General features: G+C 40.0%; 1 protein-coding gene across 1 annotated transcript in view; it reads right to left on the bottom strand.

The window, feature by feature from the left end:
- The window catches only part of LOC138789625 (leucine zipper protein 2-like), a 198,855-nt gene that overhangs the window by 54,700 nt on the left and 122,205 nt on the right, over nucleotides 1-21,950 (bottom strand). The window contains exons 6-7 of the mRNA XM_069968364.1: nucleotides 15,043-15,117; nucleotides 14,609-14,758 (exon numbers count right to left, since the gene is read on the bottom strand). Coding sequence (XP_069824465.1) covers nucleotides 14,609-14,758; nucleotides 15,043-15,117 — 225 coding nt within the window. The remainder of the gene's footprint in view (nucleotides 1-14,608; nucleotides 14,759-15,042; nucleotides 15,118-21,950) is intronic.

A 21,950-nucleotide genomic window follows, 5' to 3' on the forward strand; every position in this document is an offset into this window, starting at 1 on the left:
CACCTATCATGGCCTACCGACGGCCCCGGAACCTCAGGGACAGACTGGTCCATGCTGATTTGGGACCTAAAGTCAATTCACTGACTACACAAACCCATCTTGGTACACCCAAGAAGGGTTGCTTTCCATGTCTTGGCTGCAGCCACTGCAACCAAATGATGAAAGGGAGTACATTTGTACATCCCAAAACGGGTCAACATTACCCTATTAAACATTTTCTTACTTGTAGAAGCGACTTCATTGTATATGTTTTACAGTGCCCATGTAATATGTTGTATGTGGGCGAAATCACAGGACAATGTAGAATTCGCCTTAACCAACATAAGTCCACAATTCGTACCCAGAACTGCGAACTTCGGTGTGCCTAAGCACTTTCTGGAACATAATCACACAGAAAAAGACCTGAGGTTCGCTATTGTTGATCATATACCTAAACTCTGCAGAGGTGGAGACCGAGTGATGAGACTCAAAAAATGTGAACTGGAATGGATTCATAAACTAGACAGTCTGAAGCCCAATGGTATAAGTATTGATTTCAAATTAGGCCCAGCCACTGGTTGCTAAGACTATCTTCTTTTTCTTCTTCTTTCTGCTTTTTATTTCTGACATCTTTACTGAGTTTCCTAGTGGCTATATCTCCTGTGCATCCACGGTTGGTAGTGTGCACTCGATACATTATACTCTACTCGTCTACATCTCTTATGCTTACAACATAAAAAATTATTTTATTATTTTTTTTCATAGGCCTTTGTTATCGTAAGAGTAATATTATACTTGTTTACACTCATTATATTCATCATTGTATTATGCTTATAACTTGTCCTTTCTCTTGCATTTTTACAGACTGAAAGAATTATTTCAGGATGATTATGGACTTTTTCTCAATCTGAAGCTACTGCACACATGTGCCAGAATTCACACATGGAATTTGCTCCTGCTATATATGTTTTTTTATGACGCCTTATTATTTTCTAGTGCCAAGTTGTTTCCAATTTTTCATGATTTGGGGCTCTAGTATGGTCCATGTCTGGATATATGGGTGAACATATATACCTTTAATAAATGACCTACTTTTCCCTAACTTTCTGGTACTCCATTAATTTCTGGTATCTCACTCGGGCTCGGCCTATGTGTTGGGGTCGAGAGTACGGTATTTTGGAGGTGGGCCTGCTGGATGGGCGACGCTGGGGTTCACTAAGGATTGTTGAGCCATATTACCGACCCAGGACACATGCACGTTGTGTGGTATTCTGAAGTTGGTACCCTGGACATTGATGTTCGCTGTGCTTATTCAGCACTGTGACATGTCTATATGCCCAGGGTTGGCTCCCTTACTCATAACCTGGGGTCCCCATGACGCTATGTAGGTATACTAATCAGGCACTCTTTGGCCCTGCCAAGCCTCCCACGTACTATAGGTCCATCCTCAACACTTATTCTATATATATGTTCTATGGTTAGGGAAACAGTATATTGTGTGTATTAACATACATACTAGGCATATCGGTACCACTTTGTGTTTTCAGCCCATTATCCTTGCCCATATATCCTCTTTTATTCCAATTAACCTTTAGTCTTATATATGTTCATCCAATATACTCTAGGACCTTTCCATGCCCTTTCCCATCATGGCGGCATCTTAGATGATGAAGATTCTGGATAGGCCTGCCCCCCTGCTCGCTGGTTGTTGCGCTGCGCATGCGATTTGGAGCGCAGCCGTCATGTGACATTGGTGCCGGTCATGTGACTGGATTGGCGGCGTCTCCTGAGCGTGTGCATCGTGTGACGTCATCAGCGGGCGCCGCGGGCGCCTCCAGACCCGTCATCCTCCCTGTGGGTTCTCAGACATCGGCGTCATGTATGTATTACCTGATTGATTGTTTACCTTTGTTTTAATTACCTACACTTGTATGACACACATTCTTTCATGCCTCATTAATGTCAGAGACATGACTTACATGTACACTGCACTTAGGACACGTATAATCACTGATCATCTTTTGCACATGTTCTCACATTGATCCATTGGACCTTATGTATATTACACTAGATGTGTTTGGATATCCATTTTTTATTCTATTTACGTTTGTAAAGTACTTGATTGATTGAGTAACATTGATTATGCACACATGTATTTATACTGGGCACTTGAGAGTATTTTGTATCACTGCTTGAGAAAGGCTGCTGGTATAGCCGAAGCGTTGCACTGGTGTGATTAAAGTGAAGACTTCTTTTGGATGTGCTGTCTCCCCTACGTTTTTTCTGGATATCCTATTACGGACCTAGGTCCGGTCAGTTAAGACAAGCACTCTGACTCTCATATTGCATTACTGGTGCTGCTTAAACATTTGTTTGGGATTATATATATAGTCTTAACTATCTCCAAAGACCCTCCAGACATTTAATTATATTGATACGTAGAATACATGAATGAATAAATAAATAAACCTGGGATTTATCTATAGTCGTTGCCACTGAAAAACAAGAGACAAGATAATATCAACGGAAATTGCAAAGCAGGATTTGAAGCATAGCACTGATAATTTGCTTATTAACAAGTAGATGGAAAAAATAGAATTTATTACTTTATTGCCCTTTAGGCCGTAACATCTGTAAACTGAGGACTAAATTTATTTAGTGATTCATTTATTAATGGTTTCTAAAAGTTTGTAGACCATAAAACATGCATAGAAGAATGTTCATTTAAAGAAATTACAATAATATTATTATTTTGTTTTTCTTTGTACAGAAGCAAAGCTACAGTATGTGCATCTGTTCCCATTTTGATTCATCCAGTTACCAGGAGCAACTGTCCAGCAATTATTGCTAAGCCTAAAATAACTGTTCACTAATTTTGAGGTTGTTTTACTTGTGTTTTTAAATGATCAGTCACTTATGATATATACTTCACATTTTTTTTCCTAGCTTGTTTATGCCTAGTTCATTGCCTGAGGGGACAGTGACATGACAGAGCCTGAGGGGCAGTACATGACACATAGATTATTTCTTGGAAGCTTTTTAATCCCTTTATCATGCACCACTGAGTCAGGCCCAGCCCTAGGCATAACAGGATGCATACCTTTTTCCCCAGAATATATATTTTTAATACCTTTTAGTGACTTTTTAAATACTTTTTCTTGATTTAAGGGACTAAGATATGGTGCTTAAAGTATACAGTACTTGTCACTATAAAAAAAAAACGTATGCGTCCTCGAGAAATGTCAAAAGTTTAGATCAATCAGGTCTGAGTGTTTAGATCCTCACCGATCATTAGAGGGAATTGGTAGAGAAGTGCATGACTAAGGGGGAGATTTTTCAAACTGGTGTAAAGTAGAATTTTCTTAGCAGCCCCTACCAGCCAATCAGATTCCACCTTTAATTTTTAGTCTCTCTAAGGGATAAAAAGTGGAATTTTATTCTAATTTACACCAGTTTGAAAAATCTCCCACTTAGTGCTTCTATTTCTGCTTTCTGTGCATGCAACTGAGACAGTCCTATAGATGTACATTGTAAATCTGTCTTGGTCATGTGGCACAGAGCAAGGAGAGATAGGCTTAACATGCTCTTCTCTTAGCTCATTCCAGAGATTGTTCAGGGTTCACCCTCCCCTCTACGTAAATATTGATTCAGTGGACTACATGCCGCCATTCATAAAGGTGGGCAGGTGGGTGGGTGAAATAAAGCTTGAAAGGCACTGGTGGCCAAAGTGGTTGCAATAAAAAAAAAAAAGCAGCTTATATTTGACCAGACTTCTTGCTTATGTTGTGATTATCATTTCCTGGGGATTTTCCATCAATAGTTTTCTAGATAGAAAACCTGTTTAACCCTCCCCAATGTTGAAGTGGGAAGTATAGTGCTGAGCCCACTCTATACATGGCAGGCACAGCCTGTTTACAAAACATGGCACCCACCATCAGTAGCTGAAATTCAAGATAACTAATGAGTCATTTAACTACTATCATAAAGACAACATGTAAGCTGATAGACAGGTAGGGCAATCTGTTACCCTATCATCCCTAATCTACCCCTGCAATGTGATCACAGGGTGCTGAAAGATTGAGATGGCAGCCTTTATACAAAAACTAATCATGGCACAATTTGACTGCCCGAATTGGTGTCTTTGAAGAATTTGTCATCCTACAACAAACAAGATAGATACATAAAAAATTGAAGGCTTTTGAATGGCAGAGATAAAAAAAAAAGCTGCTGTCAAAAATTGATGTGTCAGGAAGAAGTTAAGCTTCAATTGTTCTACCATCCAAAACAATAAAGTCAAAATTAATTGAAAACATTAGAGAGAAGACTTGGGAGAGAAATGTATGTGGCAATTTTAAAGTTAATGTTACACAGATTATACATTTTATTTCCATGAAAAATGGATAAATTTGCCATGTTGTAAAGTTTATGTGCAGTAGCTAAGCAGCACGGAAATGATAAAAACAAACCAATAAACAGAGAGTGAGAATTCTAGTGTATAGCAAAAATGTGTGAAATGTGGTCAGAAACTGTGTATCAAATCTATGTGCATGACAATCACTATCTAAATTGACACCTCAATAAAGAAATCTATATAACTATATTCGCATAGACAGTAACTGTGTGATAGAGAGCTGCAACAAAGAATCTCTAGGGGAGCATAGTCCCCTCACCCACATGCCGAGGCTGGCAGACCCAAGATATCCATTCAATATAATAAAATCCATATAGTTGAAGACACTGTGTGGTTAACTTCATCTTGCCCAGTGATAAAAGCCTTAGGCTTTATTCACACGTCCGTAATCTACGGATCCATATTCCCGCATTCAAGTTAGTGCACATTGTTGTCTATTGGGCTATTTACATGATTAGATTCACAATTAGATTCACACGATCAATAGATTACCAGGACACAAACCAATGCTGAAAAAAAAGCATACAGTATGTCCTAGTGTAGACCGAGATATTTTTACGGATCCTCTCCAAAAAATCAATAGGCTCTGCTATTTTTTATGAATTGTAACCTATTTGGCATCTGTATTTTCTTAAAAAAAATATGGATGACATGTAAAAAAAAAAAGTGTTTACAGAAATATGGATGCCTTATTGTTACGGTGCAAGACCTGATTAGCCGATTGTCAAGCTTATTTTTTTTAAAGTAGTTGTCTCTGTGTTTCTTTCATTTAAAGAGGTTGTCCATTTCAGATATTGCTTTTCTTAGCTAGACCCTAGCAAGTGACAGAATGCCCTCAATTTTGCTGTGCTTCACAAGAACACATTGGGGGAGATTTATCAAAGGGTGTAAAATTTAGACTGGTGCAAACTGGCAACAGCAACCAATCACAACTCAGCTTTAGGCAGTGCTGAAAGGAAAGGCGCTGTGATTGGCTTCTGCAGGCAGTTTGCACCAGTCTAAATTTTACACCCTTTGATAAATCTCCCAAATCTACCTACTGGCATCAAAGTCGATGTTTATGGAATGTATAGGTTTGCTGGTTTCTCCAAAGCAAGATAAACTGTTTGTAACTAGTCTCGTCTTTAATAATGAAATACAAAGAAATGCACTAACATGGTAATTTTAATTATTTCTCTAAACCAAAAAAACCCTTTATGGCCATGTTCACACATGGCAAGACAGTGGCTGTACTGTGACACAGTCGTCACAAAACGGCCACTGTCTGAGATCTTCAACCTGGCCGGAACTGGGTTAACATCACTCCTTTTTAATTGGAATTGGCCGTTGCTTAATAAAAAAAAATACATAGTGTGAGCATGGCCTAAAGTTTACTTAACTAAAACTTTACATTAAAAGAATGTACAGGTCCTACTGATACCAAAATATTACTGGCCCTTGAAAGCCCTTACAATGTTTTCTATAGCATATAGCATTCACTGGCAGCTCTCCGTGCCAACTAGATATAACTACTGGTATGTTTATCTTCTTTCTAATAAAATGCTCAGTATACTGTGAGACTGTTATTTCTTCCTTTCTTTTTTGCAGGTTAAGTGAGAAACTATTGTCATCTGAAGCAGAGCCATCAGCTCTACTGACTAGAGGTACCTTACAACCTGCCAACTCACTTATTCCCTAAGAAACAAAAGTTAGCCAAACCAGCTCTGGTCAGGTTAGTGAGTGCCATTTGGGACACCATGTCTTGTTGCTCTGCAAATTCTGTTCCAAAAATGAATTTTCACTGTGATAGAACAACTGAAGCACGAGGGCATAGGAAAGAATTGTGCTGGTTTAATAGCTCAAAATCAATTGCAAGGATAAATACAAGAACAAACTGCAATGGCCCCTAGTTATACTGGCATTTTAAGGATGACAAGACAAATATTTTAGAAGCAGATTATATGATTTTATCCATTCAATTCAGGTTAATAGGAATTCATTTAAAATAGATACTTAACCCCCTAACAATTTTCCCTGAGGCCAGCAGAGTTTAGTGATTAGCAGTAGGACTTATGGCCGTAATACTTAGATGAAAACCTTTTTCCACTGCAGATATAAGCAATAATGCCAATTCTGTAATTTAACCCCTTAGGTGTTGCTGTCAGTAATGACTGGGGCATTAGTCGTTTCGCAGTTGGGTGGTCGGGGTGGGGCTCTGTTACCAATCAGCACCCAGCAAATAGATGAGTGCTGATAGTTGATGTACCATCAAACCTCTAATACTGCAATATACATACTAATCTGTTGGTGCTGACATGTAGATTATGCTCATGTGGAGCATTTTTCTTTTTAATGCCCGGTCACTGTCAATTTCCCCGCCAAACAAATATGCAAATGAGCCGTGGTGAAGCACAGGAGGCGTGCCTGGAGCGTGCTATTCCTCTTCACCTCCTTCCCCGCCCCTGACGCGCGGCTCGCTGACTCTCATCATCCCCGCCTCAGTACCGCCTCTTATGTTAATACAGCAGCTCCTACAGTATGCCACACAGCCCTGCCTCCTGTTTACGTCCCGGCCGCCCTGTCATCACGCCAGGATGTAGGACCTGCCGTATTAACATAAGAGGCGATACTGAGGCGGGGATGATGAGAGTCAGTAAGCGGCGCGTCATAGGTGGGGGAGGAGGTGAAGAGGAATAGCACGCTACGGTATGCATGTATTGTATTGCAATTGATGCATCTGTAGGAGTCTGATCTATGTTGTTACCAATATTGTGGTTTTGTTCTTACATTAAAAGACCAAAGACATAGAGACTCTACAGTCCTATGTGGGCAACAGAATATTATAATATTTTCCTCAATTAGAAATAAAAGAATAGTGCACATCTATGATAAAACTTCTAAACGGAGACAAAATTTGATGTTGTTTATCTCACAAAGTCGCATCATTTTAACAGTAAATGCTGAGGTCTAGTGCATGATATCCTGACCACAGAAGATTGGAAAACCCTACAACCTGTTCTATTTAATCTCTGAAGGAACTTTTTTTTTTTTTTTTTTTTTTTTTACTACAAGCAGAATGTATGTTCTCTTTTCTGTTTGCTTACCTATATTGTACATTGTGATGTCAAGATGTCTAAAAAACACATTGTCAGAAAACAAAAAAGCTATAGTTCAACATGATTGCTGCAGAGTAAAAACAAATCAAGTCAAGAGGTAAAGATGCAATAATGTTTCCTGACTCTGTGTAAGACACATGACATATGACAACCATGCTCATAAACAAGCCGGGAGATTTATCAAACAAGTAAGGAGATTTAGCAACCAATAAGATTCCACCTTTCATTTTCCAAAGAATCTGTGAGGATTGAAAAATGGAATCTGATTGGTTGCTAGGGGCAACTAAGACAATTTTACGTTACACCAGTTTAATAAATCTCCCCCAATGTGTTTCCAGCTTTATGTCATGACAAGGCAGAAGAAAGAAGAGTGTGCTGTTCTGAATAAAGAATTAAGGGGAATTGTTATAGAGGTATTCCGCTCAAACATAAGTTTTCATATGTTACTGCCAATAGTGAGAATAACAATTCCTTCCATACTTGTTATTATCTATTCATTCCCCTTCTCCCAGTTCTGAGTTGCTGCTTTCTGCTGAAGACACAGAAATCTCTAAGCGAGCTTTTCTCTCCCTTTCTGCTCTGAACCCCTTCCTCCCCTCTCCCTTCTAAGATGGCTAATGTAAAGTCCCTGGAAGGCTTTATGTGCAACCTTGTAGCTTCTTTGTAATGATGGGAGCGTTACTCAGTGGTCAAGTTGCTGAAGAACTCACTGGGATTTACCCTCCCAGCACAAAGTTACAAAGTTTCTAAAAACTTGCAGATAGGAGACTGAATAGATAATAACAAGTGAGTAATTAATTATTAGTCTCACCATGGGCAGCAACATATAAAAAGTTATATTTCAGCAGAATACCCCTTTAAGATAGGAAAACTATGCAGGCTTAAAAAACTCTTTGGAAAGTACAGGTATACATTAGGGTTCGTTTACACGTACCGGATCCGCAGCAGATTTCTCACTGTAAATTTGCAGAGAGATCCGCTGCAGATCCCTGCCCAGTAAACTCTATGCACATCCCGCTGCGAGTTTGTCAGCAGCCCGTCCTTTTTACCGCCCCGCTGCCGGAGCCTGTACTTCACCTGGTCCCCGCTCCGGCTTGCATCGGGGCTCCCGGTGCCTTCACGTCCCGCTTAGCCAATCAGTGTGCTGCAGCAGGGCAGTGCACTGATTGGCTAAGCGGGACATGCCGAGAATCCCCGAAGCAAGTCGGAGCGGGGAGAAGATGAAGTATACGCTCCAGCGGCCGGGGTTAATGGGGGGGGGGCAGTGAACAAACTTTCAGTGGGATGTGCATCCTGCTGCAAGTTTGTCTGCTCATAGAGTTTACTGGGCAGGGATCCGCATGAAGTCTCGCTGCGAATTCACAGCGAGAAATCCTCTGCGGATCCGGTATGTGTGAACGTACCCTTAGGCTCGGTTCACACGTAGTAAGAGTGCGGCTGTATGTGCGGCTGTAATTGTGCGGCGGTATTTTTGATGGTTCGTGTGTATGCTGGGAAGTATAGGATATGCGGCTGCACAGTGCACACTATCTCTGAATCTACGGCCCTATCGTAAACGGACCCGTAAAAAATGAACAAGACCATTGTTTGCGGCTGGACATGCGGCCGTGGATTGACAGGCGGTCCGTACAGAGTACTTCAAAAATAGCCGGCAATGATGCCGAATGCCGATGCCTCAAATAGTTAATATATTAAATTAATCAAAGACATTTTATTTGTAATCAAGACACTTTCATTGATCAATAATTTATTTCTAACGAATCCATCATTTTGCAATTAAATATACTGTTAAAAAAAATAGATATATAAATAAATGTATATTTATCTATATATTTATTTTTTGACAGTATATTGAATTGCACAATGATGGATTCGTTAGAATTAAATTATTGACCAACGAAACTGAATTTATTTCCAAGAAAATGCGTTTTATTCATTAAATATTAATTAGTACAGGAAGCTCTATAAGCCGTGAATTCATATGCCGGCAATAGAGCATTCTGTACTAATCATCACTTTACTTTAATGAAAACATCAAATGTTTCTTCTAATTATGTTATGACAATAACATTATTAGAAGAAACATTTAGAATTATATGTGCGCTCAGCTGATTGGCTGTTCGGCTGAGCGCACATATAATAAGCCGGTCCGCAGTACAGTCACTTCATTGTGCTGCGGACCAGCGAAGAGGACACATCGGGGTGAGTATAGAGCTCTCCCCACCCCCTCCCCAGCACTGCACCCCTCCCAGCAAGGAAGGGGGGGCAGTTAACCCCTTCCTTGCTGGGATGGGTGCAGTCTGACATCAGTCTGGCCCCCCGGGGGTTAAGGGGGATGCAATACATCCACCCTTAACCCCTTGGGGGTCAGACTGTAAGCAGCGATCTGTAAAGATGCTGCATACTGTAAGGAGCACAACACCACTCACAATGATGGGTGTTGTGCTCCTGTTTGTGTTTTTTTTGTGTGTTTCTCCCTTTTTGTTTTTCAGATATCGGTATCCTGGGGATTACGTCGGATTCCATGGACTACGTCGATGACCAGCGGTTGTTCTTTGAATTTTTTAAATAAAATGGTCAATGAGGGGTGTGGGGGTGTTTTTATTTGAATAAAAAAATTTTAAACTTGTGTCTTGTCTTTATTTCTTTACTTTTTAGACTTAGTAGTGGAAGCCGTCTAATAGACGGAATCCATTACTAAGTTGGGGCCTAGTGTTAGCCGGTATAAAATGGCTAACACTAACCCCCCATTATTACCCCAGTACCCAATGCCACCAGGGGTACTGGGAAGAGCCGGGTGCCAGTGGTCCCGGAGCGTCAAAATTGGCGCTCCAGGACCGGGCGGCAGCAGGCTGGTAATATTTAGGCTGGGGAGGGCCTAAAACAATGGCTCTTCCCACCCTGGTGTTACCAGGCTGCTGTCGTTTGGTTTTTAACCCGGCTGGTTATAAAAATAAGGGGGACCCTATGCGTTATTTTTTTTTTTAAATAAATAAATAATTTAAAAAAAACGCATAGGGTCCCCCTTATTTTTATAACCAGCCGGGTTAAAAACCAAACGACAGCAGCCTGGTAACACCAGGGTGGGAAGAGCCATTGTTTTAGGCCCTCCCCAGCCTAAATATTACCAGCCTGCTGCCGCCCGGTCCAGGAGCGCCAATTTTGACGCTCCGGGACCACTGGCACCCGGCTCTTCCCAGTACCCCTGGTGGCATTGGGTACTGGGGTAATAATGGGGGGTTAGTGTTAGCCATTTTATACCGGCTAACACTAGGCCCCAACTTAGTAATGGATTCCGTCTATTAGACGGCTTCCACTACTAAGTCTAAAAAGTAAAGAAATAAAGACAAGACACAAGTTTAAATTTTTTTTTATTCAAATAAAAACACCCCCACACCCCTCATTGACCATTTTATTTAAAAAATTCAAAGAACAACCGCTGGTCAGCGACGTAGTCCATGGAATCCGACGTAATCCCCAGAATACCGATATCTGAAAAACAAAAAGGGAGAAACACACAAAAAAAACACAAACAGGAGCACAACACCCATCATTGTGAGCGGTGTTGTGCTCCTTACAGTATGCAGCATCTTTACAGATCGCTGCTTACAGTCTGACCCCCAAGGGGTTAAGGGAGGATGTATTGCATCCCCCTTAACCCCCGGGGGGCCAGACTGATGTCAGACTGCACCCATCCCAGCAAGGAAGGGGTTAACTGCCCCCCCCTTCCTTGCTGGGAGGGGTGCAGTGCTGGGGAGGGGGTGTGGAGAGCTCTATACTCACCCCGATGTGTCCTCTTCGCTGGTCCGCAGAACAATGAAGTCACTGTACTGCGGACCGGCTTATTATATGTGCGCTCAGCCGAACAGCCAATCACCTGAGCGCACATTTAATTCTAAATGTTTCTTCTAATAATGTTATTGTCACAACATAATTAGAAGAAACATTTGATGTTTTGAGTAAAGTAAAGTGATGATTAGTACAGAATGCTCTATTGCCGGGAATATGAATTACCGGCTTATAGAGCTTCCTGTACTAATTAATATTTAATTAAGAAAACACATTTTCGTTTAAATAAATACAGTTTCTTTGTTCAATAATTTAATTCTAACGAATCCATCATTGTGCAATTCAATATACTGTCAAAAAATAAATATATATATATAAATATACATTTATTTATATATATATATTTATTTTAACAGTATATTTAATTGCAAAATGATGGAATCGTTTACATTTAATTATTGAACAATAAAAGGGACTTTATTAGACAGAAAATGTGTTTTATTAATTCAATATATTAACCATGAGAGACATCGGCTATAGTGCAGAGGATCGCAAACCCCGGTAATAGCGATTCATGTAAACTGTGTTCCCTGCTTTCCCAGATGCATCCAGAGGTGTTTGCATCACTTTCTTAACATTTTATTTGTTATTTTTAGTTGAACCAGATTTCAAAGTAAATGACCGTATGTTTTGAGCCGCATGTCTATTTTTTCCCACGGCCGGAGTTTCACCCGCACATTTACAGCCGCATAAAAAATACAGCCGCACAGTTACAGCGTGTGAACCCAGCCTTATGGTGCGTTCACACCTACAGGATCTGCAGCTGATTTTCTGCTGCAGATCCTGTAGGTGTGAACGCACCCTACAGGAGTAAATAAATGGGTATACATCAGTAAGTCATTACCTTATCCTCTATAAACATCAAAATATGGTACTGTGGCCCACAGAATTTCATGTTCAATGGTCTGAATGTGAATTTTTCATAATAAAACTTTTTCAATGTTAACTTTCTTGATTAATTTAACTATTATTGTAAAATGCCAACACATTTAAACTAAAAACTACTGTAATTCATATGAAATTTTTCAAATAAGGATACATATCAGGCTTTATTAGTAATATTGTACTCTGAAAGTACAATATGTATGTGAAAAGTGTCAAGTATGGTCTCTTATGATTCACTTTTTGCTTATCAAACGACATGAAATTTATAAGCCATCTTCCACTGAGACGACTTCTGCCAATATGTTTAAAAAATAAAAAGAAATCCATGATGAAAAAACTGAATAAATTGGTAACCCGCGGTGTAAATATGTTTATGAGCCTGCAGGAAATAAGTAACTTCTCTCGTAGTTCATCTGAGGTACCTGCTAAATCCAAAAAACATTTCTTAATCAGGAAATAATTCTGTAAAGAAATAGGATCTTATCTATCTATCTATCTATCTATCTATCTATCTATCTATCTATCTTCTGTCTGTCTGTCTGTCTGTCTAACTATCTATCTAAAGTAGGATAGCGAGTAGCACTACAGAAAATACGAATGAGTGCCAGTGAACGTAGTCCAGACCACGAACCTTCATTGTAGATAAGCATGATGATCCACGGCACTCCAATTAAGTGAAAAAACTCAAAATTTTTCAAAGAAAGTGGATTACATAATGCAACACAGCAGGATATGACGTTTCGGCGGCACACCCGAAAATGGCGGGTGTACCGCCGAAACGTCGTGTCCTATTGTGTTGCATTATGTAATCCTCTTTCTTTTAATAAATTTGGAGTTTTTTCACTTAATTGGAGTGCCGTGGATAATCGTGCTTATCTATCTATCTATCTATCTATCGGGAGTGCCACAAATTGGACTCCTAACAATTTATATACCGTATTTTCCAGTGGATAAGACAACTTTTCAACCCAGAAAAATTTTCTTAGAAGTCGAAAGTTGTCTTATACGCCAGATACCCAAAGTTTCCAGAAGTGCCCAAAGCCTCTGTCATTCTTCCGAAGCTCCCCCGGCAGCCGAGCGTCTCCAAGCTCTTCTGATGAAACGCTTGGCTGCTCAGGATAGCTTCGGGAATCCCTGGCGCAGTCAGTGTACGTCACATTGCCTGCGCCGGGAACGGGCCAGGAGACGTGTGGAGGTTGGGAACAGGCCCAAAGTGAGTTTTGTTTTTTCATTTAGCTGATGGTAACCCCTGCCTGACTGCAGCAGGGCTGTGATTAGGCAGGGGTTAACATTTTCCAGCATATAAGGCAACCCCTTGACAATCTTCTTAAAAGTCAGAGGTTGTCTTATATGGCCAGTTGCCTTATACGCCGGAAAATATGGTAGGTTATATTTTCTAAGGAAAGGTCAACAGGCTCGGACTGGCCCACAGGGGAGCAGGGGAATCCTCCGGTGTGCCCTACCCATTGGTGGGCCCCTAAGCAGGAGGTCTGCATCCCTGTTTAGCAGCTACAGGATGACATATAATCCCCCAGTTAGTTTCATGGGACTTCACCTTTCAAGAAACTTAAGTGGACGACTGTGCTGTTTGCATAGAGCAGTCATGGAGAACCTTCAAACCCCCCAGCAGTTGCAAAACTACAACTCCAATCATGCCTGGACAGCTCCTATACACTACAACAGCCTTCGGCTGTCCAGGCATGACAGGAATGGTAGTTTAACAACAGCTGAAAGGCCGAAGGTTCCCAATCCCTGTCATAGAGGGTCTCTCCAGTTACTAACAGTGAGCGAGCATTGCGGTCACATACATAGCACTGTGCAAAGTCGCTATAGTAATGTGAAAGGTTTGACGCTGGGTATATCTGGTGTATGCAGGGTGGGCCCCTAAAGTAAAGTATTCCCTGGTGGGCCCAAGGTACCCTAGTCCAACACTGGCTATCAATAGCCTAGTCAAGAAAGACCCCTTTAAGTGCTTAACAGGAAAGACCTTAGTTTTTAGTGAGTGTCTTGGCTGGACTCACTTGATCTTCCGTAGACTACGGTAGCTACTTATAATTGATACTAATAGACGGTACATATTATATATGCATGTGCTGGGTCCTCCAGGGATGACCTTTTTTTAGCATTATTTGTTCCTTCTAACTAATATATTTCCTAAACAAGAAGCTTGTCTCTACTAATTGTCAGTATAATTTTACTTTTATTGTATATACAAATATATTTTACCAGTATGTATGTTATGTACCAGTAATAGGAAGAGCTCAGCTACATTCTACTAAACACAGGAAATGCTGAAACAACTCAATATGTCTGGTAAGTGCTGTGTTGAGACTTGAAGAACAGTATGTATTGTGTATTTTCAAGACTCTTTGAAATGGCTAATGAGTACCTCTGTGATAGGCGTCTCTACAGTCTCTCTCACAGACGTCGGCCGCTCTCTTGGCTGTGATGAGATGACGCTTACAGTGGGGGGTTGATTGTGTAACACTGAAGATAGGCATAGCTGGACTGTTTCCTTCAAAGCTTTTAGTTGAGATTCCTGAAAAAAAAAAAAAATCTGGTCAGTTGCTTTTATTTAAAATCGTCCTTAGTTGTCTAGGCGTTAAGGCTTTATATGGTGTCAGGAAGGAACTGTTTTCCTATTACAATTGCCTTCCTCTTAATTAACACGTAAGATTATAGCTTGGACTTTATGCAACTTTTTCTTGTTAACTCTTTAACTATGTAATAGATGAAAACCCGAAATGAACAATAAGAAATATGACTATATTAGTTTATGCTATAAATATTCACCAAGTGTACACCATAAAAATAAGTGCTTACATTATCCAATGAGGCTGCTTCCATTTCTCTCTTCGCCACTGATAACTTCTGCTCCAGATCTGTTAGTTGCTGTGCCTTTAAAAAAGAATTAGAGAGAAACCTGAGCCATAGTGTCATGGGCCATTCATTGGGCCATTCATTGGGCTGTAATATAAATGGCTGTGTAATTCCTAAACATGTATGGCCATTTATAATGTGCTATTTAATGAACTCATTATGAACTCACAGATGGTAGCTTAGAATCATGGCTCCCTCGTTTTGCGGGAAAGTCTATTAAGATGATTTGTGCGCTCATAAGTAAACATCTTAAGGCTTAGCATTTCAAAAGAATACACATCTTCCAAGAACACACCTGCTTTATGGTAATACATCCATCCTGCATTGTCGGGAATGTATGAATATAATACATTTTATTTCTTTGTATATTCCTCTGTCATTTTATTTATACACTGTTAACTATTGATTCCCACTGACCAAACCAGATAAAACTGAGTTTACAAGGAACACTTGCTTGCAAATATCTCAAAGAGTTTTGGGGCATTCAGCTATGTTCACACTACGTAAGTTCCACAGAAAACACTTGTTACATAGTGTTGCAGGTTGAGGGAATCCCGGCCGGAGTGTATACACACAGTATACACTATGGCCGGGATCCCTAGCAGCCCCGTAGAAAACTGACGTGTCAGTTTTCTGCGGCCGCTATTCATTGAACAGGATTGTATTTACTTATAAGTCACATTGCCTATGCTATTATACTGTAATTCTTCTTGTTACACTAATAGTCTTGTATTTTCAGACAAGAGATCAGCAAACTTTTTAAATAATTCAGTTTGGCACTAACTACAAAACTCATGCAGAACACTGTCTAAGAGACCTAAAAGCCCCATATAACCCTCTCTAAGGCTATAAAATAAAGTTAAATAAAAGCAAAACAAGTCTATGGAGATACAGCGATCTGTTAAAAAAAATACCATACACTTATATATATGTTTGTTTGTTTTTTTACAATTCATGCACATACTGACAAAGTTCCATGGCACTTGCCTAGTTCCAAAATACGGCCACATTTTATACCTGTTTTACTGTTGTATTTTGTTTTTATATATTTTTGTAAATTATTTAAATTATTTAAAACATCCAGTCTTCACTACTTATCAGCTGCTTTATGTACTGCAGGAAGTGGTGTATTCTTTCCAGTCTGACATGGTATTCTTTTCTGCCACCTCTGTTTATGGCAGGAACTGTCCAGAGCAGGAGAGGTTTTCTGTGGTGAATTGTTACAGCTCAGGACAGTTCTTGAAATGGACAGAGGTGGCAGCAGAAAGCACTGGAATTAATACACTTCTCCCTGCAGGACATACAGAAGCTGATAAATTCTGTAAGACTTGATTTTTTTTTCTCTCTGGAGTTCCCCTTTAAAGGCAAAGCCAATGTCAAAATTATGGCAAAGTGTATGGCTGAAGGTAAATGGATGTTACCCAGTGGTAACTAACCATTTAAAACACAGTGAACTAATAGATTTTAATGCTTTTTAAAATTACTGGTGGACTTCAATTTGTGATTAGACTGTACACAAAAGTGACACAATGCTCTTGCTGTAGTGCTTTTTCACAACAATTTCTTAACAACACGTAACATGTGGGAGGGTGAGAAGGGTATTATTGATGCACTGGCTTTGCAAAGTGATAAGTGAGCAAAAGGAAAGACAGCAACAGCAAGGTCGGAGTTACAACCTAGGGTTTCAGCAAGAAAGGGGGGCAAAAAAAGAGCTCCTCTTGGTTATCTGTATTTTGATCAGAAGGAATAGTGCACTTCACAGTACTAAAACACTAAAATCCAGAGAGAAACCTGGTACACCCATTATTGCAAACAGCGATTAATATTCTGCTAAGCCATAAACAAGACAATAGAAAGAATTGCACCTTAAGCATTTCCCATAATAAGTGTATATTGGGGGTTTGTATAACTTTTTGGGGGCAATACAATACTTTATTAAAAATTTTCACCGGACTTCTCCTTTAAGGCCTTATTTTCACACTTAATGATGTCAAGTCTTCTGGGTAACTTCACGCTCCGTACGAGTATGAGGGTAAGGACTAGAGGTGAGCGAACCTCGAGCATGCTCAAGTCGATACGAACCTGAACTTTCGGAATTTGATTAGCGGTGGCTGCTGAACTTGGATAAAGCCCTAAGGCTATCTGGAAAACATGGATATAGTCATTGGCTGTATCCACGTTTTCCAGACAACCTTAGAGCTTTATCCAAGTTCAGCAGCCACTGCTAATCAAATGCCGAACGTTCGGGTTCGGATCGACTCGAACCCGAACCCGGTTCGGTCATCTCTAGTAAGGACAAAAGGGCTGGATTCGAGAGAACAAGCCCAATCTGTATACTCAACTTGTACATTATAGTGTAGAGGAGGTCTCATGCACAGGCTCCTTCTCTATGAGGGGTCCTTGACATTGTCTTTGCTTTTGTATACTACTGCAAGATAGCAATAAAGCAGAAATTGCCAGTTTGTAGATGTAATGGTGACAAATTCAATGACACATTACTTTGTTTTATAACCGCTGAGGTAAATGAAGGACAGAAAACAAGGATATTTAACCAGATGGTTATCTGTTCTTAATCTACAATTAAAATGAAGCAGGATACAAAATATGCAAATGAAGGAATCTATATAGTGGCTTTAAAATTTATCTCTAGACACAAGCCTTAGGGAACTTGGAAGCCCTCTTATTATTTTACAAAATGTGTTTTGTTTTCCTCTGAGCGAACACCGTAAAATAGCAATAATTTCAGAAGCGTCTATAAGAAGAACAAGCTACGTGCAGCTTTTGGTATGCTGCCGCTGAGAGCCTCTGAGTCAACTACAGAATTGCCAAAGTCATGTGAAGCATTTTTCCAGTCCATGCTGCAAAGATGATGTTCAAAGTTCTTCTTTTTCTTCCTTAAAACCAGGGTTGGTGAAATTGCTCAAAGGGCCCCTGGCATTGTCTTCCTCTATTCGACCTTCGATTGGAGACATTTCTGATCAGTTTCTACATCAGTGATCATACTCCTGCATGTGTCTCTCTGGTTATCGTGTGACAGATCTGCAGATGCATGATTGTTCTCTTCTTGAACCACAGCAAACCAAACAAATTCCTTGTATATTTGGAACACATGTCAACTAAGCTAAAAATTCCTACTAAAGTCAAATATTTATCATTTATCATCTATTATCTTAGTCTCTTTCCCCCAGTTCTGAGCCACTGCCTTCTGCTGAAGACACAAAAAACTGTGTGAGCCCCCTCCCCTCTCTTCCAAGACAGCTGTTATAAACAAGTCCCTGGCAGGCTTTATCTGAAACTTTGTAGCTTCTTTATAATGCTAGGAGAGTTAATCTGAGGTCAAGTTGCTAATAAGCTCATTGTGATCAATCCTCCCAGTATTAAAGAGTTGCAGATAGAGACTTGTTCTCATCAGCCGTTTTGGAAGGAAGGAAGATGTAAAGAAAAGCTAACCTTTTTTTTTTTTTCTTCAACAAAAAGCAGCAGCTCAGAACTAGGGGAAGGAGACTGAATAGATTGTCACTACTATGAAATGAAGTTTATTCTAATGCTAATCTGGGTGACACATTGGATCATATCTGTAAACTTGAATTTTTTTAGAACAACTTTAAGAACTTGTCCAACTAGTTTTTATATTTTGAGAGTTTTAACATTTTTGAATAAAATCCTTTTGTAATTAATGATCTATTAGTTTTGTGGATATCTATGTATATTCTTCCTAGATATCACAATAGTGACAAATATTAAGATAATGAAAATTTATATGCTAGTCTGAAAGGCTTTGATGGAAAGTATGGCCAAAGGTTTTTTTTTTTCCATTTTGGATTAGGAATAATAATAATAAAAAGGTCTATTACACAGTTCATGTACAATGTAATCTGCATACCCCAAGCACCTTCAGCTATAAACATCTTGGGGAGGAAGTTAGTTGAATAATTATTTTGTTTTATAATGACAAATGGCTCCATTAGACAGACCAAGCCAAGCCAAGCCAAGCCAAGCCAAGTAATGTAGGAAAAGCAATGAAAGCAAAGGTTTAATATATCCAACCTTGTAATGTAAAAGTCTCTGTAATACACCATCTTCCTCACAGTCACCCACCAAGGTCAACAACATTAAAGCATTTTCTATGTTCGTGCTAAATTAGAAATATCATGCACATTGAACTTTAGGTGAAGGATAAACCTACCCGCCGGCAAGAGTTAAAAGTGCACATTATATGAAATGCTCTGCTCTTTTAGTGAATGTTACTCATTGATGTTAAAATGAAGTTAGGTTTCTCAAATTGATACGATTTTGCCTGTTCCTACAATGTAAAAATAAAGGCAAAAACAACAGTTGTTATTAATGATTAGGGTCATTAATAATGGCTGTTGTTTTGCAACAATGGCCGTTATTAGTAGAGATAAGCGAAGCAAATCTGATCAAATCAGATTCGTTTGGAATTGGGCTGTCAAATCGCTTCAATCAGCGAAGCGAATTCACAGCAATTTGTTCCAATTTTTTTTTACATGGCGGCTTCACATTTTTGCTTACAGTACTGTCACTGGGTGGGAGCAAGGGATTATCTATAATCCCCTGCATGCCCCTCTGTGATGTCAGCACCATACTAGCACCCTCTATATAAGGTGATTGGCTTCTAGGAGGCGAGCGTTCTGTGTGTGTGGTGGAGAGTAGGTTGCTGTTGCAGCAAAAGGCAGTTAGAGCAGAGAGAGGATAACAGATAGAGAAGAACAGAGAAATAAGGACAGAAGAGGAGGGTGGATTGTGGGTGCATTGTTGGTGGATTGTGGGTTAATTGTGGGTAGATTTTTCTGAGAGCTGTGCAACTAGTGTCCAGTATATACTGTAAATAAAATGGGTGCTGGTTCTGCATTATAGCAAGTCACTGGGTGTGCATAACAGGTGACTGGCAGCTGGTTCATTGTTTGTATATTATACTAAGTGGTGAGTGGTGATTGTTGATTGAGTGGTGAGTGGTGATTGGGTGTCTGAAAGCCAATTGCAATCGACAGTGCCTTTAGCAAGAGAGCTCCTGGTAAACCTAGTAGATTCCCTGAGACAGTGGATGTGGAGGATCTTTTTATGGAATTTCCTGAGAGGAAGTGTTGAGACAGCCGTAGTTGACACACCATAGAGCAGTCAGGAGAGCCAGACAGGGGCAGCTTCTGGCCAAAGTACAGGATGGTACTAAATGGCTATGGAGTAAGAAAGCTTGGGAGAGGACAAGTTTGTGTCAGATTATGAAGATGATGATGTCACAGACCTCACATGGGATCCATGTCCATAAATGACATCCTCATCATGAAATGACATTCATCAAAAGAATGAAACTGTGTCTGTGCCAGCGACTAGAGATGAGTGAACTTTTCAAAAGTTCATTCCGACCGGACTTGCAGATTTTTTTGAAAAGTATGGTTCGACCGAATTTCAGATTTTTTCAGATTTGATAGTTTAAAGCATCCATATGAAAGGGGGGTAGTATATTTGGTTGAATTTAGGGCTCTACATGTCAGTAACATCATTATATTTTCAATATCTCAAAGTCAAATTTTTTTTTTAGACTTCAATATTCACCATTGCAGGGTCTATGCAGGAAAAAGGTCACAAATGCAGTGAAGGAGCAGTCTCTCCACTACACTCTTGCAAGTGTCCAACTATAGTACTTGTATATTTGTATAGCACTTTTTTTTAGAGTTTTATTCTACACACATGCAAGAGGTATATATTTGTGTCTGAGGAAAACACGTATGTGTCCAACTATAGTACTTGTATATCTGTATAGCACATTTGTGTTCTGTGCACCCTTTGCTCTCCTATGCCTAATCTATCTACCTATTTTTCTGTCTCGATCACTATATGTTTCTCCTCTCCGCTTTCCTAATAATCTTTTTGTCTTTTCTTTTGTACAATATCTTCTCAGTACAGCAGCAGCGTTTTGTCACTGATGAGCTCTGTGCACTGCTAACAGTCTCCTTCCTCTCTCTCTGCAGACTGCGTCGTGCGGTCATGTGACCGCTCCTCTTAAAGCAATACCAACGTCCCACAGGGGGTGGGCTAGTGCAACATCCCTGCTGATTGGATGTGTTCCGGGCATCATGGGAAAGCACTTTTCCTGCCCAGAACACTTCCTGCTTTCTAAAATGGCGGCAAGCATTTTAGAAAGCAAGAAAAATAAATAAATTCGGAGCGGACTTCCAAAAATTTTGGAAAAATCCGAACCGTATCCCATATCAGCCGAACCGGTTCGCTCATCTCTACTAGAGAGAGTGAGAGGAAGCAAGCTGCTGTTGTTGTGTACTACAGACTACTGAGGAGATATTGTGGGAAAGGAAAGATTAGGAAAGCGGAGAGAAGAAACATCTAGTGATTAAGAGAGAAATATAGAGAGGACGAAAGATAGATAGATTAGGCATAGGGCAGCAAAGGGTGCAAGAAACCAAAACGTGCAGTACAGATATACAAGTCCTATACTTCTGATAGTGTGTATATCATATCCGTCTTATCCTGAGAGACAAAAATACCTGGTGCAGGTGTATAGCATAAAATTCTTTAAAAAAGTGCTGTACATATAGACAATTTTTATACTTGGACCCTTCTGATAGTGTGTATATCACATCCGTCTTATGCTGATGGACAAAAATACCTGGTGCAGGGCCTTAACTTGCATCCAGGTTGACTACTGCTGTGCCTGCCCTTGCCTCCATGTTGGCTACTGCTGGGCCTTAACTGGCATCTAGGTTGACTACTGGTGTGCCTGCCCTTGCCTCCTTGTTGGCTACTGCTAGGCCTTAACTGGCATCCATGTTAACTAATGGTGTGCCTGCCCTTGCCTCCTTGCTGGCTACTGCTGG

This window comes from Dendropsophus ebraccatus, chromosome 4 (assembly GCF_027789765.1).
Source record: "Dendropsophus ebraccatus isolate aDenEbr1 chromosome 4, aDenEbr1.pat, whole genome shotgun sequence".
NCBI lineage: Eukaryota > Metazoa > Chordata > Amphibia > Anura > Hylidae > Dendropsophus > Dendropsophus ebraccatus.